The sequence below is a fragment of the Bos mutus genome, chromosome 26, assembly GCF_027580195.1.
Source record: "Bos mutus isolate GX-2022 chromosome 26, NWIPB_WYAK_1.1, whole genome shotgun sequence".
Classification (NCBI taxonomy): Eukaryota; Metazoa; Chordata; class Mammalia; order Artiodactyla; family Bovidae; genus Bos; species Bos mutus.
The window spans coordinates 6848665-6875799 of record NC_091642.1 but is presented as its reverse complement, the minus strand read 5'-3'; the positions used below and the strand labels follow the sequence as shown (position 1 = coordinate 6875799).

The window sequence follows — 27135 nt, the reverse complement described above, 5'->3', positions numbered from 1 at the left end:
TAAAGGAAAGGAGAAACGGTGTTTGTTACATATGTGATTTTTCTTTTTTTACTGCGCTGGGTCTTTGTTGCTGCTCGGCTTTCTCTGGTTGCAGTGAGCAGGGGCTGCTCTCTAGTTGCAGTGCGTGGGCTTCTGACTGCAGGGTCTTCTCTTGCTGCGGTTGGAGCACGGACTCTGGGGCATGCAGGCTTCAGGACTTGCGGGTGGTGGGCTCAATAATTGCGGTTCCCAGGCTCCAGAGTGCCGGCTCAATAGCTGTGGTGCACAGGCTTAGTTGATCGGAGGCATGTCGAATCTTCCCAGATCAGGGATCGAACCTGTGTCTCTTGCATTGGCCGGCAGATTATTTACCACTGAGCCACCAGGGAAGCCCCTGTGTTGTTGTTTTCTTTTAACCCATGTTCTGGCCCCTCTCTCTATGAAATCGCCATGATGGCTAGGACCCTGTGCACGTGTCCTGACAGCTGGGGGACCTGAAGACCCTCATTACTGCTCAGTAGAGGAGGGCTCAGGTCCCTGTGTTCTGGGCACCACCCAGCTTCTATTTCGGCCAAACCAGATGCACCCCCAAATTGCTCCATAAATTTCCCGCCAGCAAGGTTCCAGCCTTTGAGGTGGATTCTGTATGTTGGAGGGCGATGTTGCTGCCTCCTATGTGAGCCCAGAGGACATCCTCCAGAGGCAGCAGTACAGCTGGGGCGGTGGGTGGGCTTGGCTGATGGCAGCGACACAGTGTCCCTGGCTGGGACCCGGCGGTCCCCCTACTGGGACATCATGCATCATGACAAGGAGGCCACAGAGGAGAAGGAGGAGGAGGAGGGGATGAGGCGGATTCTGGGGCTGCTGGACGATCCCTTGAAGACTCGGACTCTCCTGGTGGGCAAACATGTGACACCGGCTGACATCACAGTTGTCAGCAGCCTGTTGGGGCTTTATTCACAGGTTCCGGAGCCTTCTTTCTGCCAGGCCTTCCCTAATACCAACTGCTGGTTCCTCACCCACATGAACCAGCCCCAGTTCCGGGCTGTCTTGGGGGAGTTGAAGCTCTGTGAGAAAATGGCCCGGTTGGATCCTAAACAGTTTGCAGAGAGCCAGCCTAAAAAGGACACCCCATGGAAAGAGAAAGGTTCTCAAGAAGCCAGGCAGAGGCCCCAGGCGAAGCAGAAAGAGGAGAAGAAGGTGGCTGCCCTGCTCCCGAGGAGGAGCTGGGTGAATTGAGCAGGTGCTGGCTGCTGAGCTGAAGGCCAAGGACCCCTTTCTGCTCACCTGCCCAAGAGTGTACCTTCTTGTTGGATGGATTTAAGCATGAGTACTCCCATGAGGACATGCTGTCTGTGGTGCTGCCATATTGGGGAGCATTTTGATCAGGGTGGGATTCCCTGGTGGCTCAGACGGTAAAGCGTCTGCCCACAATGCGGGAGACCCAGGTTCAATCCCTGGGTCAGGAAGATCCCCTGGAGGAGGAAATGGCAACCCACTCCGGCACTCTTGCCTAGAAAATCCCATGGATGGAGGAGCCTGGTAGGCTATAGTCCATGGGATCGCAGAGTCGAACAGGACTGAGCGACTTCACTTCACCAGATAAGGGTGGCTGGTCCCTGTGGTAGTCCAAATACCACTTCCCAAGCCTCCCTGAGCTGCAGCCTTGTCACTGGGCTGTTCCAAGCCATTTGACAAACTGAGGAAGAATGCCTTTGCAAGTGTCTTTCTCTACGGAACCAACCACAGCAGCTCCATTTCCAGAATCTGGGTCTTCCAAGGCTTGCGCTTGCCTTTCTGTGGAGCCCAGGTTGGCCTATGGACCACAAGTCACGTGTATGGTGGAGACTGGATGCTAGCAGTGAGGAGACCCAGACAGTGGTTGGAGAATACTTTTCCTGGGAAGGGGCCTTCCAGCATGTGGGCAAAGCCTTCAATCAAGGCAAGGCCTTCAAGCGAACATCTCTTGCTGTTGCCTAGCTGCTGTACCTGCCCTTCAAGGAGAATGGGGGTCATTAAAGGAAATTGAACAATGAAAAAAAAAAATAAAAGCTGTGTTCTGAATCTGATTAATCTTGTGTACACTTGAGTGCTTGGGGACTTGCAATATAGATGGAGTAATTCATTCTATAAAGTCATCCCAAGCTTTCTGGAGTGTCTCTTTCATGCTGAGTGGGGATGGTGGTCTGACCTCCGCACATTTTCGTGACATCCCCGAGAGACTATGTGGTTATGACACACTCCTCTGAGAGCCCACTGGAGTTGTTCATCTTAACCAGAGTCCTGGGGGGAAAGCGGTTTTTGCCTTGGGCACTTTTCCTCATGAAATGTATCTCTTCATATATATTTAGTCCAGAGCAAAAATTGTTATCTTCTCTACCTGTGATCACAGCTATTAAATAAATAACTAAAGGGAATCTATCTTCAGAGGAGAAAAATTGGGGGTTTCTTTTCCACCAGTGTGACCTCAATAAAATATTGTCATCTTTGTAGACCCATCTTTACTTACCTGCTGCAGCTTTGTAAAGCAAAATGGTCATTGCCGCTTCTAGGACGGAAAATGTCCATTTTATTAAATTCAGAAGGTTAAAAAATGCCCAGATCTGCAAACACTGGTTTTAGTGGTTGGTGTTTTGAAACACTCCCTTGTTCATCAGCGCAATACAGCGTTGGTGAAGGACAGACAGAGAACTAAATGTTGTGACAAGGTCAAGGTGAAAGGAATGGATGTGAGCTTGTCCCCAAGGCCCTGCAGCCTGGGAGGAAGATGAAGCAGATACTCAACAGAGCAGTGGGCTCAAGGCTCAGAGGAGAAAAAAGAAGTGTTACCTTCAGCTTGGGGTCAGGGTAGAATGGCATGGTCTTCCCTTAGCAAGGCTGGGTGAGGGGTCAGGCCACATCAGACCCGGAACCCACCCAGTGTTTCTCAGTTCTCTAGGAACTAATGCAATCCACGGCTGGTGCAAGAGAATTACAACTTGGAACCTGACTTTGTGAAGATACAATGGCAAAAAGCCGGGATAAGTAGTGGGCACAACCCACAGCTCCATGCATCCAGGAGAAAAAACCTAGAAGGGGTCACCCTGCCGGCCTCACTGACTGGCCATTTGAGCCTTCCAGGTGGCTAGCTAGAGTGCCTGTGTAAAGTACTCACCCTGCTCCTGACACTATGAAAAACATTTTGCATGTATCCTCTCATGAATAAGATGGTTAGATAGCATCATCAACTTAATGGACACGAATTTGAGCAAACTTCGGGAGACAGTGGAAGACAGAGGAGCCTGGCATGCTGCAGTCCATGGGGTCACAAGGAGTTGGACATGACTTAGCAACTGAACAAGAAAGCATCCTCTCATATGATCCTTAATCCTAGGAGGTGAGTGCTATAAGTAGTCCCAACAAAAGAATGTGCACAGGAGTAACTGCCCAGTTCTACAAAGGAAATAAATAACTGTGCTGGGTACCAAAACTGTGCTCACCCAGTAAGCTAAGGCGGCTCAGATGGTAAAGCGTCTGTCTGCAATGTAGCAGACCCGGGTTCGATCCCTGGGTTGGAAAGATCCCCTGGAGAAGGAAATGGCAGCCCACTCCAGTATTCTTGCCTGGAAAATCCCATGGACGGCAGAGCCTGGTAGGCTACTGTCCATGGGGTCGCAAAGAGTCAGACATGACTGAGCGACTTCATTCACTCACTCACTCACCCTTCATAACTGCCCACTGCAAAGGCCTTCTGAGCACTCTTTTCAAAGTCCCTTCCGATAAAGCCTGTATGCTAGGCAGGTGTATCTTGGGGCCTGGGGGTACAGCAGAGAGGTGGAAGGGCACAGTCTTCTACTGGCCCCAAACGCTGCCAGCATCTAGGCCTGAGAACCTGGCCATGTCCTGGTGCCATCTTCTGCCCCAGCACTCTGCCCGCTTTCTCACATTTTCTCCTGTTTTCCCTGCCCACCAGCCAGCGCTCCTTCTTTGAGGGACTAATGAGCTTCGGAGCTGGAGTTTCATTGCATTTCAGACTGGCCCCAGTTTCCAGGGCTCTTTCAACCTCTCTCTTTGGCAATGAATTTCTAGGACACTCAAATATTTACTTCTCATGTTGGCTCAACTATTTTATAAAGGTGATTTGTTAAATGAATAGCCAAATTAGATCCAGTTTCGATATCTTTGTAAAGGATCCAAATATGTTCACGAGTACACTTTCCTCAGTCCTGTGCTCCAATTCTATGAACCTACTCCATGCGTCGAACCACCACTGTACTACCGTGCTTGCACACTCGAGCGCGCAGTGCGCGTGCACACACACCCACCTCACCTGCTCCTGTGCACGCTCAGGTGAGTTCCTCTCCTTTCCTCACCTCTTCGGCAGCATCCTCAGTCCGCCTGTCACTTCTCCAAAAGCTCCGGTGTGCTGACAGTGTGTTTCATTGGGTCTCACCAGCAGATCTCAGCCCTGGAATCAGCCAGGAATGGGTGAATGTACCGATCTGGGTGGGACCCAGGCTCTGGCACTGCTGAAGGCTCCCCAGGAGATGAGATGGACAACCGGCGTCAGGAGCCTTGGCTGGCCTCCTCATGACTCCGTCTCCTCACTCCTGCAGGAACAACTTCACTGTCATCATTTTCTCCTGTCTCACGCCTGACCTGTTGAACCTGTTAGGAAACCCCCATGTAGGATCATGGATTCTCTAAATCCAGACCATCTCCCAGCTCCAGGGCCTCCTCCAGCTGGGGCCCTGCCCACCTTACCCAAGGTCCCACATGAGTCGTCTGCTAGAGGAAGACCCACCGTCCGCCTCCCTGTGAGGACATGGTCATTGCAGGGGGACTCAAGTCCTCCCTCTCCACCTGAAGATTTCTCTCATCTCCTCCCACCCCCTCACGCCATGTACCCCTCACCCAGAGGCGCGACCCCCTTCCAGGCACACCCCCCACCAGACAAGCACAGCCTCGCCTGCTCCTCCTGCATCTTTGGGCTTCCTAGTCCATCCATGTCCATTCTCTCCTGTGCCTTGTTCTGCAAGCACCACTTTTTCCTATGCTAATACAAATCCTAAAAAGGAAAAAAGTTAGGGGGGTCAGGGGCTGGAGGGGGACTCTGAAGACAGAACCAGAGAGGTGGCCATATGGGAGGAACTCAGATCAGCATCACTGGCCTTGAGGGTGGAGGAAGGGGCCATACACTAAGCTACCGGAAACTGGAAAGGGAGAGGAAATGGATTTTCCCCTGGGGCTTCTGGAAGGTAGGAGAGCCCTGCCCGTACCTTGAGTTTTGCCCACTGAGAGCCATTTTGGACTCTGACCTCCAAAACTGTGAAGATAATAAATCTGCGTTGTTTTAAGTAAAAAAAAAAAAAAAAAAATATATATATATATATATATCCTTCTGCTGACCTTTCCTCCATCAAGCTATCATGCCATCTCTTCCCTGCACATCCAGCCTCACCTCGAGTTGACCCTCTCCACCTAGCTGTCTGCCGGGGGGCTTCTCCTGTCTCCCCCAGGCACCTAGAACGGAACCCAGATGCAACCACACTTGTCACCTTCTCCTCCAACCCAGAGCCTTTGTTCTATCTTGAATAGCTCGATTTATCTGAACAAGGGCTCAATGCTGCCTAACTTTACCCAAGAGCAAACCCTGTAACTTCACACTCCCAATTATAAGGTGGGAAAACAGCAGACCTAATTCCGTCTGCCGAATAAACCCTCACGATTACTCTATTAATTCTTAATTTCACCTATCATTATGCTTTCAGTAAGTCAATGAATAAAACCAAAATAACTGCTTATATCCATAAGTAATCAAAATGTATTTAGTGCTTTAGCAGTTTGTTTTTCTAATTTTCCTTTAATTAGCTGAGAAAGAATTAAAGTCAATTCCTCATCCCGCAGATAAAAAATTAGACTCGGCTTTTACCCTTACACATATCCAACTTTTAATGTACACAGGATACACAAATTCATAATTGTTCTGTAATGTAACATGTATCCAATATTAAACACATTTCTATGACATTTATCTTATCTCCCTGATCACAGATAATATAGTTATAATTATGCCCTTTCAAAGTATTATCGCCTGATCCACACTTAATTGGCATTCTGAGCTTGAAATCTTGGCTACTGCATGCAGGGATTGCAGGATGTTTTTGTCCTCTGATAATCTAGATCATGTGCATTTTGAGCAAGTATGGTCTGTTGCTGCTCACCCTTGTAGTCCAATGCCCAAAGAACGGGCTTGAAAAATAGTAATTGAATGATGGATAAACACATAGGATATTTGGGAATGTCTTATGTATGTTCACATTGGTATCCATGAGACCGTGGCCCACAGAGAGTGGGGCAATTGAGAGGGGTGGGGACAGAATCACATTAGAAATGAGCTGGAAATCAGCCCTGATTCTGTTGGCCGACATATCCGCCTTAACCATCACTGACTCAATGGATATGAGTCTGAGCTAACGCCAGGAAATGGTGAGATGGACAGGGAGGCCTGGTGTGCTGTGGTCCATGGGGTCACAAAGAGTCGGACACAACTGAGCGACTGAACAACAACAGATCCTGATGGAAGAGGCTGAAGTCTCAGACAGCTGTATATCAGCAAAGCTAAATCCTTCCTTTAGAGCTCTAGAATGTCACAGATATTAGGCATCGGTTTCAATACAAAATATGCTTTGGAGGAACAATATGATTTCTCCCGCGGGCTTATGTTGAGACTTTCCCATCCTTTTTTGGAACCGCGTGTGATGACATTTGTTGGAGAAGGATTGGATACACCACTCATGGCTGGTAACAGTCATGGAAGCTTAGAGGAAGGTTGTAAGAGCAGGAGAATATTTAAGACAACTTCAGTGTTTCTCTTTCAGCCTTAAGGAATAGATAGCAATGTGTTCTTGGGCAGAAGAGACTGTGTTCCACTATGGTCCCGGATAACCCTGTGAACAGCTATATGGCACCCGGGTAATGACGGAGTTGTTCTTTCTTCCGGGAACTAGGGCTGTCTACTACCGATGATACAGCCTGCCTGGGGCCCAGGCGGAGTAGAAACGATAGTCCTTGTATCTGAATGTTCTGCTCCTATTTGGTGGGAGGTGGGAGACACTCCTGAGCCTATATCCCCCAGTTCAGGAACTCGGGAATCTGTTCAATTTCGGTGGAGAGAGAGAAGAATGCATTTGAAGTTCTCTTGGTTGCTGTGTGCAGAAATCATACACTCCACCTCACAAACTCACCGATTTCATCGAGCCATTGTCAAGTGAGTTATGGTTTTCCTCATTGCCCCATGCATCCAGTGAGTCAGGCTCTGACAGGGGGTTGATTTGTTGTTTAATATTTGGGGGGTTTATTTTGGTATAGTCGCAACGTGTTTACTCAAATACCGTGTGTTAAATGAGATGTTTTCATTTGTTTTGATAGGTACTTATAAAGGCAATGTACCGCATTTCACACTTACACAGCCCTTCCGAGTTCACAGCGCGACTCCCGGATTCCCGCAAAACCTCCCCTGTGTGTTTGGGACGCACCAGCCTCGTTTCACCCAGAGAAGACCAAGGTTTGTGCAGTGCTGTCAAGCCCCAGAGCCCAGAGCCGAGCTGAAGGGGTCTTCCCCAGTCACTGGGACCAAAGATAGTGGGTGGCAGCAGAGAGCTCAGAGGAGGAAATTTATTCTCCTTGCTTGTTTTATGGTTCTTAGGGTGTTACCATAACAGCATGAATTCCTCCCTAAACTCAGCAGAACATATGGGAAACCTATACTTAGCTTATCATTTCAAACCCTTCCTCCCCCACACCCTTCTCTCCCCCTCCAGGAGGCCTCAGTATGGTACCAATTCTGTAGGTAAAATAAAAAATGTTGAATTGAGTGAAGTGGTAGCTCTTCCAGATGCATGGGCAAGCAGTGATGTGTCCTGAGCTTTGACTGGAGTTACAATTGAGCACTAACCTGCAAAGACAAAATTGTTCTCACAGGGGTTGTTGTATTACACACGGAAGGGAAAACACAGCCACCACATCAGACTCAAGCGTGGAGCCACCAGAACAGATGTGACTGTGGCCAAAAATGGCCAGAAAATATGCAATACACAGAGAGGGCACAGAGCAATCCTTACAATTGGCCATAAATGCCAAAACAGACCACACGAGAATGGGCTTCTCTGCTGAAAACCAGACAGTGTTGATGAGTTGATCTCATACAGGAAATCATCACACTGCTCTTTTAAACCATCGAGTCTAAGGGTCTGCGGGTCAGATTTTTACAAGTATCAGTTAGAATGTCAGATAGTTATGCACGTGCCTGCGACACACACAGTAAGTAACTGAAGCTTCCTGGTTTGGGTCTCGAATGGATACCAGGCGGCACCACTGCAAACATTATTGAATTCTAAGCCGTCAGCTGTTCTTTTAGTGTCTAAGTCATTTCTAGGATGGCACAAGTCCAAGTCTAATTCATTAAAACAGAAGAAATCTATAAACACCTGCATGTAATTGATTAGTAAGTTGGGGTTTCTTTAACTGGTTGTTTATTCCTCTGTTCAAAACAACATACTAAAGCAAAGAACCAACAATGCCACATCATTGACATTTTGCCAAGTTATTAGACTTATTTTTGTAAAGTGGGTTATTTTATTAGGGATGTCAGCTTCAGAGCCCCTAAAACCTACCCCTCTGTTTCAGTGCTGTATTCTTTTGATCTTGGTTCATTGGACTGAGAATTTGAGGGCCTCGGACAGTGTTGCTTTTTACATAGAAATCAACTGAGTGAAAAAAGACTGGTTTTAAGGGCAAATTATCTAATTTGTGTTTATGGAGATGGTAAATACACTCTTCACTTCCAAAGAGTAGAGGCTGATCTTCCCCCATTCTGATGTCCCTGCTTCACAGAATTGCTGATTTGTGGCTCTATTACTTTTTTGGTAATTTTTAAATTTCATCATCAGTACATTGAATGTGGTGGTGGGGGGTGTCGCTTTTTTCCCCTCAATTTAGTTATTTTTAATTGGAATATAATTGCTTTACAATGTTGTGTTAGTTTCTGTTGTACAGCAGGGGATTTGTTCACATGCCCCCTCCCTCTTGAGGCTCCGGCCTCTCTGGTCGTCACAGAGCGCCAGTCTGGGCTCCCTGTGTCATGCAGCAGCTTCCCACCAGTTCTCTGCTTCACACATGGTAGTGTATATACGTCAATGCTACTCTCTCAATTCGTCCCCCGCCCTGAACTTGAGAGTCAGGGCCAGTGCAATCTCCGAGAGGCTTGCAAGCACTTGCTTATTTTGAATATCTGCATCCAGGACCCAAGAAACAGGATTGGACACCAGAAGCCGCTCAGGTGTCATAAAATCTGCCTGTGAATAGAATCTGGAATTAAACCAAACAAAAACAAGGCATCTCTTCGAAACTGGGGACAAGAGAGATCACCAACAGTTTCCCACAAAAAAGGAACAGTAAGTGGGAATACCCATGATCACCAGTTTAAGATATATAAAATGTTCCTGGATAGCCTCTTTATTTTAGTGTGTCATTTTTAATTTTTAATTTTTTTTCTGTTTGGCCACTGGGCTTCCCAGGTGGCACTGGTGGTAAAGACCCCGCCTGTCAATGCAGGACACGTGACAGACTTGGGCTCTATCCCTGGATCGGGAAGATTCCCTGGAGAAGGAAATGGCAACCCACTCCAGTATTCTTGCCTGGAGAATCCCAGGGACAGGGGAACCTGGTGGGCTGCCGTCTATGGGGTCACACACAGTCGGACACGACTGAAGAGACAGCACATTTGGCCACTAAGTCATGTCTGACTTGACTGTCCATAGGATTTTCCAGGCAAGAATACTGGAATGAGTTACTATTTCCTTCTCCAGGAGATCTTCCTGATGCCAGGCATCTTTTTAACCCAGATATTGAACCTGCGGCTCCTGCCACGGCTCCCACATGGCAGGCCGGTTTTACCCCTGAGCCACCAAGGAGGCCCTATCAGTGAATTCTACCAGAGGTGGGGCCAAGGTGAGCACAAACCCTCCCTCTTGGATGGGGTGTCACTAACTTTAAAGTCAGCACAAAGAGTCTGGAATATTTGATTTGTCAAACATTATGTCGTTTTCAGAGTAAAAAATTATTATTCACTCAATTGCTCAGCCATGGAATCATATATTACACAATGAAAGCCAATGTTCAAGGGTTTAAAAATTTACTCCTTGCAAATTGTGATCAGCGTCTTCTGAGCCTGTCCTGCCCGTGTCCCCCACAGGCCACACGAACGTGGATGTGACACAGTAGAAACACCCTCAAGGGGAGGGATGTGACTGGTATGGACAGAAACCTAGTCTCTCAGCGTCAGAAGACAACTTTGAGGACACCCGTTTCCAACGCTCTCCTGAAGCATAGGAGATACTTTAGGTGGTTGACTGCTGCAGCATTCAATAATATATTGGGTTACATATTTTAAAAAGTTCTTTCTTTTTCTATTCCATTTTAAACCTTTTGTTTAAACTGGGGAGAAAGCCTTGGGTTTGATGATAGTGTGTCTAAATCTCTAATACTAACATCCCTTTTCAAAAATCCGTGGAGAGCCCTCAGACAAGAAGCCTTGAGGAAGCAGTCTTGAGGTGTTTGGGTGGAATTTAATCAGTCTGGGTTAGTTTTTCCCCCCCATTGCATTTACTTTTAGTTACTTTCTATTGATGACAAGTGATCTTGATTTCCCAGGAGATGAAAGGGAGGAGTAAGGTGTGCAAGTCAGGGATGCTCCAAACACGGTGACGATTCCAGGGGTGCTAGCATGAAGGCAGTGGATTCTGGAAGGAGCAGCACCCAGGACAGGCTTCCCGGGTGACTCACCTGGTAAAGAATCCACCTGCGGTTCAGGAGACCCCAGTTCGATTCCTGGGTCATGAAGATCCCCTGAAGAAGGGCTAGACTACCCACTCCAGTATTCTTGGCTTCCCTGGTGGTTCGATCTGGGTTGGGAAGACTCCCTGGAAGAGGGTATGGAAACCCATTCCAATATTCTTGCCTGGAGAATCCCCTGGACAGAGGAGCCTGGCGGGCTACAGTCCGTGGCATCTCAAAGAGTTGGACATGACTGAGTGACTAAGCACACAGCACAGCACGCAGGACACTCCATGGGGTTGTTTATAGGGATTATCTGCCAGAGTTGGTCCACATGACATTCTTTGTACCAAGCAGTGAGTCAGATCTGAGTCTGCACCAAAGCAAAAGTATTGAGAGTACATGGTTACTTGGGCTGAGGGGGCAGGGCACTGCCCCAGGGACATGGCAAGAGAGGAGCTAAGAACGCTTTCCCAAAAGCAGAGCTGGTGGCTACACCCCAGGCAGTACGTCCTGTCTCTCAGCCACCCTCACACCAACAGTGTGAGAAGAACATGTGCACTGCTCACATAAAACTCAAAACCACTCAATGTTTGCACCACGCTAGAAAGGCGAACAGACGTTGCAGTACCCAAGGAAGCAAAATGCAGAAAAATAATGTATTAGAATGAATAAAATTATTATCAGACAGAACTAAACATTTCATTGATAAATAAGACCCAAACAGAGACCGTAAGAATTAAAATGTTATTTGGTTATAGGACAATCTTAGTACAATGGCTAAATAGCAGATGGGTCACGGAAGAGACAATTTGCAACCTAGAAGACAAAGTTTAGAGGCTATTCCAGAGTCCAGTGCAAATAGATAAACAAATAGAAAACATAAAGGAATATTGGAGAGTCAAGGGAGATAGGTCCAGATGTTTCAATATCCATCTAAGAAGCATTCTAGAAGAAAAGGGCGGGGAGGCGGAAGTGGAAGAGAGAAAATAATTGAAGAAAATTTTCTATAACAAAAAAACCCCCTCAAAATTATAAAATTTAAAATAAAAACCCAAGGATTCTCAAAGTGAAATAGCCCACTGAATTTACAAGTATGCATATCATGTAAATGTTAGACTTGATTAGCCAATTAACAAGGTAAGTATAAACTATATATAGTTTTGTAGCCAGCAAAAGAGGCTACATACATAGAACACACACACACTCACACGGGTAAAGCTGGGAAAATTTGAATAAGGTCTGTGGTTGTACCAGCATAAATCACCTGGCTGTGATGTTTGTGGCAGGTAGCATTCTAAGGGGACCCTGTGGACCCTCATTTTTGTGTAATCTCATGGTCTTGAGTGTGGGCAGAACCTGTGAGTATACGGCAATGTCATTCCCATACTTAAGTTATATAGAAACAGGGATTTTCCGCATGTAATTAAGTCCCAAGTTCATTGATCTTAAGTCATGAAATCTGCATTTTTGCCACAATAAATTACAGAGAGCACAAGGCTTTATCAAACATAGAACCTGCACCACCACGATCTTGGGTTTCCTAACCTCCAAAATTGTGAGAAATCAATGTTTGTTTTTAATAAGCAAACCAGCAAAAAAGATACAGAGATTATCCTGGGTGGGTTAGATCTAGTCATGCGATCCCTTGAAAGGGTCAGGACTCTTCCTGGTGACAGAGGTTACAAATGTGAAAGGGATTTGAACTCCTTCCCTGGTTTTGGAGTGGAGGAGACCATGCAGTAAGGAAAGCAGTAACTTCTAGGAGCTAATAACGTGAAGACCATGATGTACCTACACGGTGGTATTTGAAAGAAACAACCTTACCCGCATTTACAAGAAAACAAGAAAGGCTGCGAAGAATTGAGCTATGCTTTCACCTTGAGAAGCTAGGAAAAAAATCCAAATAAGCTCCAGAACAAAATTAGTAAACATGAAAGCACAAATTATCAAGATGAAAGGCAAACAACAACAACAAGATGTAGATTTGGGGAAGAGAGCAAAGATATGTGAGCAACATCCAGCATGTCAAAGACAGGACATAACTTTAAAGCATGAAAGAGAATATATTAAAGCACCACAAATTTTAAAATCCATGTGAAACAGATGACTTCCTCAAAAAATAAAAATGTCCAAAACTAGGGAAAAAAAGAAATAGAAGCACCATACAGAGCGATCTCCATAAAACATATTGAAAAGATGTTCAAAGATACACACCTGTAAACTACAACAGGTCCAAGAGATTGCATGGCGGATTCTATAGACATTTGCAATTTATACAAGCAGTGTCTGAGCACAATAAAAGCAGGTTTTAAGATCCTAAATAAAATATTTGCATATCAAATCCTGGATTTAGCAAAAGAATAATACATCATAACCAGCTTGAGTTTGTCCTCAGAATGCTAAAATGGCTCCATGTTAGAAAATCCATGAATATACGTTATTAACAGATTAATATAGAAAATTTACATGATCATCTCAATAAATACCGGTCTCATTTGCTATAATGTCACCTCATACACAGTAAGAACTGCAACGAAAGTGTTTAAATCATTCAACAATCTCAAACAAAAGGAGTCCTGAGCAAGGCATTGTTTTGCTCTCTCTGTCTCCACACACACCCTTAACAAAATCCAGTGGTTCCAGAAGCCATTAAACAAGAGATTCTTACATTTTACTACATTAATATACATGCAAGGCTAAAACACGGTATACACCGCACTAGTGCAAGATGTTAATAACAGAGGAAAGTCTCAGGAGTCGGAATATGGGGGAGAGAGGGTGTATGCTTTCATTTGATCTTTGTAAAACTGTTCTGAGAAATGAAGTCTATTAACATAAAAATAAATGTGTCTAAGTTTATTTATCAACAAAGAGGAACAAAAAACAGCCAGCTACAGAAAACATTTGCAACACGTTTTCTATCTGTCTATCTCATAATCTGTTAGTGAAGTGGTAAGTTGAAGCATGGCCTCTGAGAAGTTTGAATTAAAATTTAAAATCCACATACTCTTTAATTGAACAAGTTTATTTCAATGAGTTTAACATATAGAAATACCACAGTGAATGCAAATGTTTATCTATTAATGCGTTTAGTTCTAATTGTTTATAGTAGGAAAAGACTGTAAACTAACTGATTATCAAAAGATTAAGGGACAATGACATATCCATGTAATGAAATACCAACCAGTCATGTTTCCAAAAGAGAAGTAGATTTGTAAGTACCAAGAGAGAATGCCGTATTCACAAGAGTGGTTGGTGGCGGTGTGGCAGAAAGCAGCGGTGGCGGGTGGAACCATTGGTGTTTGTTAAGGGTAGGTGTGTTTGAGAGACAGAGAGGGAAAAGCCATGCCATAGCTTACCAAGAGAAGGCTGCATATTAAAAGAAAGTCAACAGGCAGATGAATAAAGAAGATGTAGTACTACGCAGCCATAAAAAAGAATAAAATAATGCCATCTGAAGCAATAAGGATGGACGTAGAGATTATCATACTAAGTGAAGTCCGTTAGACAAAGACAAATACTATACGATATCACTAATAAATGGCATCTTTAAAAAATGTGACAAATGAACTTATTTACAAAAAGAAACAGACAGACACAGACAAAAATTACGGTTATTGAATGAGAAAGTGAGGAAGGGATACATTAGAAGTTTAGGGATTAGAAGCTGAAAACTGCTGCTAAGTCGCTTCAGTCGTGTCCGACTGTGCGACCCCATAGACAGCAGCCCACCAGGCTCCCCCATCCCTGGGATTCTCCAGGCAAGAATACTGGAGTGGGTTGCCATTTCCTCCTCCAATGCATGAAAGTGAAAAGTGAAAGTGAAGGCGCTCAGTCGTGTCCGGCTCTTCGCCACCCCATGGACGCAGCTCACCAGGCTCCCCCGTCCATGGGATTTTATATAAAAAGACAAAGAACAAGGTCCTACTGTACAGCACAGGGAACTATATTCGATATCTTGTATAATAATAAACTATAATGGAAAGACTATGAAAAAGAATACACATACATTTTATATATATATGCCTGAATCACTTTGTTGTACACCAGAAACTAACACGACACTGTAATAAACTATACTTCAACTTTTAAAAAGAAATAACTTTTTAAAAAGGCCACAGAGCTGGTGCTGGGAGAGAAAATGGAGACTGGGAGTCAGGAGTGTGAAAGAAAATGCTTTTTACCATTTATTTTTATTTAATTTGAAACTTTTCCCATGTACATATACTTAAAGATCTATATCTTAGGGGGGAAAACCCAGGAAAGTAAGAATACAAAAGAATATTCTTACCTAGGTAAAAGTTGCCTATCTCAAACCCACAACGATAGTCAGATGTCAGAGTGACCCGTTAGAATCAGCCCCAATAAATTCAGACATAAGAAAGCATATGCACTATCTGTGCAAATATTCAAATTGTACCTGATGCAAAAAGATGGAGGGGCCCTATAAATTCTAGAAATTATATAAATTATCACATTCACAAATGATATAATTATCCACATAGAAAATCCAAAAGAATCAACTGAAAAATTAATAAAATTTTATTTTTATTTTATTAGAATATTTTTATTTATTTTTTTCTTGCTTTTGCACTGTTTTTTTTTTTAATTTTATTTTATTTTTAAACTTTACATACTTGTATTAGTTTTGCCAAATATCAAAATGAATCTGCCATAGGTATACATGTGTTCCCCATCCTGAACCCTCCTCCCTCCTCCCTCCCCATACCATCCCTCTGGGTCGTCCCAGTGCACCAGCCCCAAGCATCCAGTATCGTGCATTGAACCTGGACTGGCAACTCGTTTCTTACATGATATTTTACATGTTTCAATGTCATTCTCCCAAATCTTCCCACCCTCTCCCTCTCCCACAGAGTTCATAAGACTGTTCTATACATCAGTGTCTCTTTTTGCTGTCTCATAATCGGGTTATTGTTACCATCTTTCTAAATTCCATATATATGCGTTAGTATACTGTATTTATGTTTTTCCTTCTGGCTTACTTCACTCTGTATAATAGGCTCCAGTTTCATCCACCTCATTAGAACTGATTCAAATGTATTCTTTTTAATGGCTGAGTAATACTCCATTGTGTATATGTACCATAGCTTTCTTATCCATTCATCTGCTGATGGACATCTAGGTTGCTTCCATGTCCTGGCTATTATAAACAGTGCTGCGATGAACACTGGGGTACACGTGTCTCTTTCCCTTCTGGTTTCCTCAGTGTGTATGCCCAGCAGTGGGATTGCTGGATCATAAGGCAGTTCTATTTCCAGTTTTTTAAGGAATCTCCACACTGTTCTCCATAGTGGCTGTACTACAAATAATAAATGCTGGAGAGGGTGTGGAGAAAAGGGAACCCTCTTACACTGTTGGTGGGAATGCAAACTAGTATTAGAATACTTTTAAGTTTATTCTAAGAAGTTTATCCAGGTAAATACAAGATTCACATATAGAAATCAATAGCCTTTTTTATGCATCAGATAAAACTAACCAAAAAGTATAACTTAAACACACACGCACATATACAATCAAAATAGCCACATTTCACAGTACACAGGAATAAACATAGAAAAGAAACATGTCGTACTTTTGTGACAAAAATTATACAACTTTATTAAAGAATATAAAATAATATTTGAACAAATGGGGAGCTATACCATGGTATAAAGATGTCAATTCTTCTATAAATTAATATCTCAATTCAGGGAAATCCCTATCAAATTGCCAGTGGACTTGAAACCTTATTCTAAAATTCACCTAGAAAAGATATGTAAATAGAAACAAGTTAATTTTGATACAGAATGAGGGTGACAGTGTTCCATTCAAAGGGCGATAGAAATGACCCCTGAGTGGGTAAAGATGGTCCGCTTCACTAATAGAGGAATGCAAAATAAGATATGAAGATAGTTTTTGTCCTTAGATATCTTTCAATATCTAAAAGATAATTTTGGGGGGGAGAGAAACAAAAACTCACAGGTACTGTTGGTGGAAGTTTAATTGGTGCAGTCTTTTTTTAAAGGTGATTTGGCAGATTAAAACCTTGTGCAAGTAATTCCCTGGTGGTCCAGAGGTTAAGACCCCATCCTTCCAATGGAGGGGTTGCGAGTTCAATTCCTGGTCAGGGATCTAAGATCCCAAATGCTGCATGGTGCAGCCAAGTGTTACAAAACAAACAAATAAAAAGCATGCATATGGTCCAATCCAGCAGTAACAAAGCTAACTTTCAGAGCTGACTCCAGAGTACATGTAAACACCCACCCAAAGAGCCTGACCAAGCACGTCATGTAGCACCAAGTCTTTCCAGCCCCAAACTAGAAACAATTCAAGTGCTCATTAGGAAGACAGTTTTTTAAATAAACATGGCACATCCAACTTAGGGAATACAGTGCAGTAGTTTAAAAAGCAAACCAACCTATTCCTATTGACGTTGCCAGAACTTCAGGCTCACTTATGTACTTGAAGAATGCGAGTTCTATGAAACAGTTTATGTTCAAAATCTGTACATAGCTGTGCATGTACATGTGATTGTAAATGTACAGAACAAAAACAAACGGTGAGCTTTTTCTCTGGGCACAAGGAGAATCAGAGTAAAATCAGAGGGACTCCAGCTTCCTCTATTTTCCTTGAAATTTCAAGATGAAAATGTAAGCCTATATTAATCATGTAGTTTTAAAACTCTCCCTGAAGTTAATGTGGCAATTTTTAAATTTAAGCACATTTTCCTTTCAAACATATTCATTTAAAATGTGTATATCATCACATATCTTTATTTTATAAGGGCCTGAATATTTTTCAACCTTATTAAAATCATTAGAATATTTTCAAGGTGGGGGAGTGGTAAGGTTATCAGTTGCCATTCTGGTTTCTCTATATAAGGATTTTAATCTTTATGTTATCACTGCAAGAAAACATCATCTCAGCATTATGGCACATGCAGTCTACATTCTCTAAATAATTCTAAACAAATCTGATATCAAACATCAGTGTTGCACCAGAAAACACATACTTGTAGAATGTCCAACGAAATACCAGTATTGCAAAACATCAAGGATCTTCTGGAAGGGTTAGTGGAGAACTGGTCTTTTTGTTAATCAGGAACCTTACTTTTGGATTCTTTTTCCAAAACTCTGTATAGCTTTGCTGGGGCATAAATTTAAAAGTGTTCCATATCTCATGATGATGTCTTGGAAAGCGTCTGAAAATTGGGACCACCACAGCTTCCTTATAAACATATGATATTTGGTTATTTGAAAAGCCATCGAGACAAGATGGAACATAGTCACATGCCCAAAGATTGAAATTTCTTGAAACGTGTTGCCTTTTTTCTGGGGAGATCTTCTTACGTCCCAAGCCCTGGAGAAGGATCACAAGCAGATTAGGAGGAAGATATTCAAGGCCGCACAGTTTGGAAGTCTTTAATAAAGCCACCTCCACGACATCTTGTGTTTAAATGACCACTCCTACAGGAGGCATCCTCTATCAACTTGTGGGAGGCTGTAAATTGACAAAACCTCCTGATCTTCACAGTCTTCAACTCCCACCCAAGGGGCTGGGCTTCTAGAGACACGGAGGACTGAACCAAAGAGACCCCAGCCTGGACAGCCAGGAAGCCCGAGTAGGTCCTCTACACCCATGCGGCTGTATCCACCTCAGGCTGCATCCCCAGCACTCAGTGGGAGGGCTCTTATTCCGAGAGATCCGGGGATTCTCTCCCATCCCAGAGGATTCCCAGTGAAGGAAGCAGCACCTGGGTCTCTACCCACAGGCTTCCTCCTCAAATCTTACTAATGTGACCATTAGAAAATTTACAAATTACATATGCAGCTCGCATATCTATTTCCATTGCATAGTGCTGTGTTAACCACCACCAACCAGCGCTATCAGACTTGGTTTTTTTCAGTGATGGGGAAACACCATCTCCAGGAACAAGATAACTGCAGTTAGTAGGGACTCCTTCTTTATATCAGGAAAATTCCGCATCCATTCCTTTGAGCCTCCTTATGGGTCCTGGCTCTGCTGTCCAGAGACACACATAGGCAATCCCTCCTTCTCATGACAGATCTTCACAAAAAAAGCTCACAAATTAGATGGTTTATGGGAAAGCACTTTGATAAGCATGAAGTTCACACACACACACAAATACCTAGGCAGAAGGGAGGCTGGTGTGGATTTTGAAAGCCACGTGGGAATTTGAGAATTTACGCTTTTTATTCCCTCTGGTAACCTGTTATGAGGCTTTAATTTTATTCCAATTTTGAGGCCAGAAAATCAAGAAAATCAAGAGCCCTGATGTCGCTGTTCATTTTTTTGGCAATGTGGAGAGAAATACTCACAGAGTCAAGGTAGAACCCAGAGTCCTGAAAGCTGTGACGATTGTCGTGAGCAGAGAAGGGGAAGTTGTTATTTACTGCTTGCTGGAAAAGAGCAAGGGGAGAGATAAAAAGGCACACATCAGAACCACAGCAGGCTTCCAGAACCTGCCTACAGTGGCCTGGAAGGAAGACGGAGGAGGCAAGTTGACCTCTAAGTGAGAACTAAACCCATCCACAATGATGGAGCAAACAGCACAGGGGTGAGGGCTTAGGTGTGCACATCAGCTCAAGGCTTTGAAACTCCACTTCATTGCCAGCTTTCTTAAAATTATAACAAGTTCTCTTTAAAATATCTTATTGAGAGGCAAGGAAAGGAAAGTGAGTAGGCATGGAATTGAAGACTGGAAAGGAATTCTGAAGCCATCTTCTTCATCTGGCCAATAAGGATCCTAGTAGACCAGAGCTCTCTGGTCCAGGGCTGCTAAGTGTGAAGTCAACCCTGCTTCTACCACCAGCCATTTGCAGCCCCTTAAGCTGCTCGTGAACTGGCCAGGGAGGTAGACATGGATGTTAAGAGCTCTGTTCATAGAAGAGTAACTTTATCGTCTGGACCAGGAGGTAGTTCCTTCTAGAGAGTATTTGAGGAGCCATGGTGACCAACTATGAAGTGAGGATCCTGCCAGAATGTTGGGATCCAGGGAGAGCTAGTGAGCAGTTCCCTCCAAGCAGTACCACCCACTTGGAGAGCCACGGGGGCACGTGGCCAGCGCCCTGGACTCACCTTCTCCCGCACTTTGTAGATCGGCGGAAGCTTCTCCTCCACTTGCCGAGATAAACGTGGACTGTGGGACTCTTTCAACATCGTACTTGTGATGGATTCTGGCGTCTTTTGTGTTAGTCCAATGTGAGGGAACTGGAAAAACAGCACACGCCTTGATTAAAACCAGACACATCTGAATCTCAAAGCCAAGTATCAGGGCTTCCTCTGTAAAAGGATTAAAATGCAATTTGGGTGCTTCTGGCGTGCGATGGAAATGGCATAATTTTCGTAATTTTCAAGTATCCTTTCCAAGACAAAAAATATTGTCATGGCCCAAGGCCACCACTGCCGGCCGTTTCAAGTTACAGGGGCCACCCTGCTGCTTGGAGCCTGGAAATGGTTTCGTGGCCTGGTAAGTGGGGGGTGTGGTCCCATGAGAGGGAGCCAATGAGCTCCAAGGAGACAGAGTGTGTTATTTGAGACCTTCCTGGTGGTCAGGGAGTGCCCCATACTTGGGGCCAAGCATTCAGCCCATGTTCCCAGGGGTGAGCCAACCTCCTGCAGGTAGGGGGTGCACCTTAGGGCATAGGAATGTGAGAAGGGTCGCTTTGAGTCTCTACAGAAAATGTAGGATGGTAGAGGGTGGGAAGATTATTTGGATGCCAGGGGTGAGCTGGGAGTGGGCTTTTGTATCTCTCTGTGAACAGGAGGGAAGGAAACAGGACTGGGTTGAGGGAGGAGGTCCCAAAGGAGGTCTAGACCAACCCCATAGGGAGCTCTAGACACGGAGTGGCTTCTCAGAGTCGGCCTGATGGAGTGAGAGGACCGGACCCTTGTGTGCTCTTGTCCATCAGTCACTGGGTAGGAGAGGAAGGCAGAGGACCCAGGAAGCAACCGACCTTGAGGAAGCAGCTCTTTTCAGCCAGGGAGTATCTAGGGTTGGACCCCTCCCCCCACCAAGCCACACTTAGGCCAGGAGTCCATTCCCAAAGAGGGATGTGGGCCCTGCTTGATGGCCACTGTAGCTCACCCCAATTTTACATAAACAGCACCTCTTAAAAGCCACTCCTACAAAGTGGCCTTTGAAGTGGCGATCTCTAGGAGAGAAATATGAATGGAAACTAAGATACAAACAGAAGGCAAGACCCCAACTCAGCGAAAATTCTTGCAAAGAGAGGTAACATAATGTGGGGGTGGGTCACAGACAATAGATTCAACGTCCCTGGGTCCAATCCCAGCTCTCTCTCCTAGAAGGTCAGCCTTCCGCAAGAGACTTAATTTTTCCAGATCCCAGTTTCTTTATCTGTAAAATGGGAATAATAATAACCTACTTGATAGAGTGCACACATGCTAAGTTGCTTCAGTCATGTCCAACTCTTCCTGACTCCATGGACTGCAGCCCACCAGGCTCCCCATCCACGGGATTCTCCAGGCAAGAATACTGGAGTGGCTTGTCATGCCCTCCTCCAGGGGATCCTCCCAACCCAGGGGCTGAACCTGCGTCTCCTGTGGCTCCTGAATTGCAGATGGATTGCTCACCATTGAGCTCCTGGGGAAGCTCCACCTGATTGAGTAGATGTAATTAAAAGAGAAAAATGCACGCACCCAGAGAGTGTTCACTAGCTGTTGACAGGTTCTATTCTTGCTCACAGCTGTCCCCTCCCTTATCGCCAAGCCCACTGTCACACCAAAGGCCAGTCCCTCCCTGTCTTTGGGATTACAATGACATTGGTTAACACTGTTGTTTTCTCCCATTCCTTTTCAAGTCATGATATAACTGTACATATAACTATGGCTTTTGTTTAATCTCTGCACAAGAGCGCATTTAGTATGCTACTATTTATGTTAAAAGGTGGAGAGATTATGTCATCTGTATGGTACACTCAGTGGGGCATTTTTGGCAGAGAAAATGAGAAGCAATGGTTTATATGACACATAGCAATATGGAGAAGAAGAAACAGAATGAGCTCTGTAACCCAACACCATTTACAGAAATAAATAATCCATGCACACAAAACAACACTACATAATTTCCAAGAATACATCTCAGTAACAGAGTTCCTATTAAACACGTGTGAGTGGCTGCCCATGGGGTGAGCAGAGCAGGGACAGAGATCAAGGGCAAGGAAGTGACCACATGAACCAGCCACCGTGATATGGACCGGCCCTGCTGTGGATGAATGACAGGGTCCCTTTGGAGGAGCGCACCAGGGAAAAGGAAGGCTTCCTTGCCATCGTTTAAACATTTCTTAATTGAGTGCATCTATTACACTGTCTCATTTTCCACAACAAAAATAATCGCCTTTGGTTTTGATTAGAGTTATAATACTTGCTCATGGCTTTAAAAGTTCAGACAATAAAGAAAAACACAAGGACAGAATCTCATGCAGATTGTATAGGGCTTCCTAGGTGGTGCTAGTGGTAAAGGACCCGGCTGCCAATGCAGGAGATGTAGGAGATGTGGGTTCCATCCCGGGGTTGGGACGATCCCCTGGAGGACGCCATGCCAACCCACTCCAGTATTCTTGCCTGGAGAATTCCATGGACAGAGGAGCCTGGTGGGCTACAGTCCATGGGGCCACAAAGAGTCAGACGCGACTGAAGCAATTTAGCATGCACATAGGATTGTATTATAAATGTGATTTCAAAAAATTACAAATACCTTAAAAAATTTAACAGTTAACTTTTGGGAATTCCCTGGCAGCCAGTGGTTAAAAAAACAAAAACAAACCCAGTAACTTTTGGTTACCCTCTCCTTCCTCTTCTTGTCATCCTAGATTTAAAAAAATCACAATAGCTCTCATATATTCCTTCACAAACACCTGTACCTACAAAGGGGACTTACCTAGCTATACAAAAATTGGACCATGTAACTCATACTATTTTGTACCTCACTTTCCTTTTTTTCCATTTTTATTGGAGTATAATTGTTTTACAATATTCTGTTAGTTTCTGCTGTACAACAAAGTGAATCAGCTATGCTGCTGCCGCCGCTAATCACTTCAGTCGTGTCCGACTCTGTGCGACCCTATAGACGGCAGCCCACCAGGCTCCCCTGTCCCTGGGATTTCCTTCTCCAATGCAGGAAAGTGAAAAGTGAAAGTGAAGTCGCTCAGTCGTGTCCAGCTCTTAGCGACCCCGTGGACTGCAGCCCACCAGGCTCCTCCATCCATGGGATTTTCCAGGCAAGAGTACTGGAGTGGGTTGCCATAAGCATACATATATCCCCTCCCTTTTAAGCCTCCCTCCCACTTGCCCATCCCACCCCTCTAGGTCATCACAGAGCACCAAGCTGAGCACCCTGTGCTTTACAGCATAACTTGCTTTTCTTGCTTAACATTGTTGTTCTTGTAGTTCAGTCGCTCAGTCGTGTCCAGATCTTTGCAACCCCATGGATTGCAGCACACCAGATTTCCCTTCCTTCACTATCTCCTGGAGTTTGCTTAAATTCATCACTTAACAATATACCATAGAAAATTTTCAAAGTCAACCTATCCATTTCTAATTCACTCTGTATTATATACACATTTTTTTATGTTTTTAAAGCAATTTTCAAGTAAGTATAAATAATACAAAGGGCCTCCAAACTCAGAGCCTTTCCCTTTTCTCTACCTCCAATCTGCTTTTCCAAGTTATGGAGAATCAGGCCATGGGTAGGGAGTTTTTCTACATCTAGAAGGGTTCTTCTCACCAGCTGAATGACAACTGACTTAAGTTCATTTGTATTCTGCAACACTATGGACTAAATCACTGTAAAAAAAAGTGGCTCTAGCATTTTAATTTCACTCTTTTAAGATATATATTTAATGGCTATAACATGATAGCTGTGAAATAAACCCTTCTGTTAGATATTGTAACCATGAAATATAGCTTTTTAACTAGTTGGCAGTGAAATTTTTGCTGCATTCAATCACTCAATGACTGAAATATTAAACAGGAAGGGGAACGTGTGTGCAGAGTGCCTTTTCTACTCAGCAACAGCCAGATCACCACCAGCAAGGTCAACTGTGAAATGACTGTCACCTCCAATGTGGCAATTACTGTCTCCCAAATGGGCTGCTGCTGAGGCAAAACCAACAATTTCTTTAATTTTCCCAACTCGTCTAAAAGTTACTTAGGGAAACTTCATGTCACCACTGTTCTTTTTATTCTCTTAGGTGCCGGCAGCAGAAAGGAGACCCACACCGTAGGCTCTGGTTAGACTTTGGGGAGATAAAGTCTTCCTTCTTAAACTGGTTCCTGGTACATTCCTAGGATCCCCAGTAGGAGACGCCATGCTCTTTCTCGATTTCTCCCTTATTATAGAACACTGACTTTGGAGTAGCAACATGGCTGGTTTAAAAAATACCTCCCAAGGATTTCCTTGGTGGCTCAGTAGTTAAGACTTCACACTTCCAGTGCTTCCACTGCAGGGGACGTGGGTTCAATCCCTGGTCAGGGAGCTAAGATCGCACTAAGATCGAGGCTTGGTCAAAAAAATAAAAACCCTCCTCCAACTCCCTTGCAGCTAAATTGGACACGTGACCCTTGAAATGAAAGCCTAAGTCTGTGGGTGGGGCTCCTGGGAAAGCGATTGCTTTCTCCAGGAAAAGGGGCGGATGCAACTGACAGGCTTTTTGCAATTCGCTTTCTCCTCATTTACCTGCCTGAGCTGACACCACACTGAGGGTGATAGGAGAGGCTGAGAAGAACCTGGGCCTCCAAAGACATCCCAGGGCATCTGTACCAGCCCTGAATTGCCTCCTTCTGCCCTGGTTGTTGATTCCAAGCAGGGCCCTGGGGGCCTCCAGGCCCAAAGCCCTTCTGTGTCCCCCCATTTCTTTGATGTCAGGAAATAGGTTTCCTTCAGCCTGCAAGACTTCCCTGAGTTCTAATGGGCAGACTCAAGCAGTTGTTCATTAGGAAAGGAAGGAGACGTGAGACCAGGGAGAAACAGTCAGGAGAAACGACAGTGTAGCCTTGGGGCAAGGTCCTGGTTCCCCACTGAGGGATGCACACCACAGCAGCTTTGAGCTCGTTTGCAAATACTGAAACCCCTCAGGAGGGAGAAGTCAGTGGTTAACGACAGTATGCAGCCCACAAGGGCATCGACCTCAGACCGGTTGGACCCGAAGGTTGATGATGCTGACTCGCGCTTAGCTCACCACCAACCCATCAGAAGAATGTCCACAAGCTGATCACACCCTGTTTGATCCATTGCTATAAAACTTCTCACTATCTTCTCCAAGCTGGGACATACGTTTTCAAGGCAGGAGTCCACTGTGTTCCCCTTTGCCTGGCAAGGTTATAAAGTTATCCTTTTTTACTTCACCCAAAATCCTATTTCTGAGATTCGATTCAGCACCGGTGCACAGAGCAGCTGAGTTTTCAGCATCACTGTTACTCAAGGAACACAAACCCTTTTCTGGTGAAGGCTCTGTAGTCAGCTTTTTATAATAATATTCAGTCAAACATAATCCTGATACTGTAGATGATAAAAAGAGGCCAAGCTATTCAGTCTGAGAAGCTTACACTTGTTTCTTCCTGACCAGTTAGTGTAAGTAGTTCACTCCATTTCCCATCTCACTTTAGCTGCCAGGAAACTCAGAGTCAGATTTGTTTGACTCCAAATATCTATTGGTTAAGCAATATGGCCTGCGAATTTATGTTACGTATTTTATATATTTTCCATTTTCTATGTTTCTATGTTACATATTTTCCCAGTCTCAGCCTCTTAAAGTATATTTAATCTGGTTCTGAGGTTTTATTTTTATATACCTTATACTTTATTTTGAATATTTTCCATTCATTACTTTAAACCTTTGTGGAATGGAGCAGGGTATACAACAGGAAAGAATATCAGTGTAAATATATATCCTTTGAGATCTGCAGGGGATTGCTTCTCCTCATCCCATCTTGTGGGTACCAAAACCCAGGTATGCTCAACTTGCTTAGTTTGCCTTTGTGTCCATGGGTTCTGCACGGTGGACACACGTACTTCTATCACATATATTCATATATACTATGTGTATAATAGTAACGGTGCTTCCATGCATTATGCTAAGCACTTTTGTATCAATTGTCTCATTCATCCTCACCATGGCCTCTTACCCCGGTAAATTATGCTTCCATTTAACAGATAAAGAGACTGAGATTAAGCCTTCAGGCCCCAATTTTCCAAAATATTTTCTATTTTTTCCTTTTAAACAAATCTTTAAACAAATTTCTATGTATTACTGCCCTAAAAGAGGTTAGTACCACTGTTTTCTGTGATACAGCCAGTGGGAAAAAAAGACAAAGATACCAGGTCCATGGAATTTATATTCTAGGAGGGAGAGAAAAGTCACACATATAATAAATTAGTATGTCAGAAGATGCGTGCATGCCTGCTAAGTCACTTAAGTCGTGAACAGCTCTGTGTGACCCTGTGGACTGCAGCCTGCCAGGCTCCTCTGTCCATGGGATTTTCCAGGCAAGAATAGGAGTGGGTTGCCATGCCCTCCTGCAGGGGATCTTCCCTACCCAGGGATCAAACCTATGTCTCTTATGTCTCCTGTATCAGCAGGTGAGTTCTTTACCACTAGCGCCACCTGGGAAGCCCATGTCAGAGGATAGATGTTATAAAAAACAGAAAAAGCAGAGAAACACAGCAATTACTACCTCGTGAACATTCACAAGATACCAGTCAGCTGAGTGGTTTATGCACAGACTAATTTCATTTGATCCTCCAAGAATCGGATATGAGATTCCTATTTCACAGGTGAAAAAACTGACGCGGGATGAAGGGATTTGTCAGACGTCACACTATGGGAAGTAGCAGCAGTAGGATCTGAGCTCAGTTCTGTGCCTGACCACACCCCTGTGGCCTGAGAAAGACGAGAGAGGGTATCACGCTTCTTACCCATCTTCCATCCTTGTCTAAGGGTGGGTTGAAGCGTCTCCCTTTGACCATTTTGTGCGGGAAACTGAAAGGGGCTGAGACTGGCGCTCTTATCCCTCCATGGCCTCATGAGCTGTGCGCCTGGGAAGCCACTCCTCCTTGTTCCTGGCCTCTAATTCGCAGGCTTTACCTGGAAGGGAAGTCCGGGAGTGGTCCCTGTTGTCATAGCATCAGAGCCCACCCATCACAATGGGGCAGGAGTGTGGGTCCTCCAGCCACCCGAGGGCTCCTGCTGCTCCGCAGAGTGTGAGTCCCAGGGCCCCAGGTGAGGAACCCCAAACACAGGCCAAACAGGTGGGGCACCAGATGGTCCTGAGACAGTGGCCCACTCCATACCCTCC

General features: G+C 44.5%; 1 protein-coding gene and 1 pseudogene across 1 annotated transcript; one reads left to right on the top strand and one right to left on the bottom strand.

Moving 5' to 3' along the window:
• Positions 1–429: 429 nt before the first annotated feature.
• Positions 430–1959, top strand: LOC102271643 (elongation factor 1-gamma pseudogene; annotated as a pseudogene).
• A 15468-nt stretch (positions 1960–17427) lies between these two features.
• TEX36 (testis expressed 36) lies at positions 17428–26806 on the bottom strand. Its single transcript, XM_005902856.3, has 4 exons — positions 26756–26806; positions 19897–20028; positions 19137–19217; positions 17428–18156 (listed from the first exon to the last, which is right to left on the bottom strand). Exons 1-4 carry the CDS (start codon positions 26804–26806, stop codon positions 17848–17850), a joined length of 573 nt encoding a protein of 190 aa, XP_005902918.2. The 3' UTR covers positions 17428–17847.
• Positions 26807–27135: the final 329 nt, after the last annotated feature.

What these genes read in the sequence shown, in the direction of transcription:
- TEX36 (XM_005902856.3), bottom strand. Translation starts at nt 26,806, where the DNA reads ATGGTCAAAGGGAGACGCTTCAACCCACCCTTAGACAAGGATGGAAGA. An exon ending in TCTACAAAGTGCGGGAGAAG is followed by an intron (nt 19,218 to 19,896) that starts GTGAGTCCAGGG and finishes GCTCTTTTCCAG; the next exon opens with CAAGCAGTAAATAACAACTT. An exon ending in CTGGGTTCTACCTTGACTCT is followed by an intron (nt 18,157 to 19,136) that starts GTGAGTATTTCT and finishes ATCCTTCTCCAG; the next exon opens with GGCTTGGGACGTAAGAAGAT.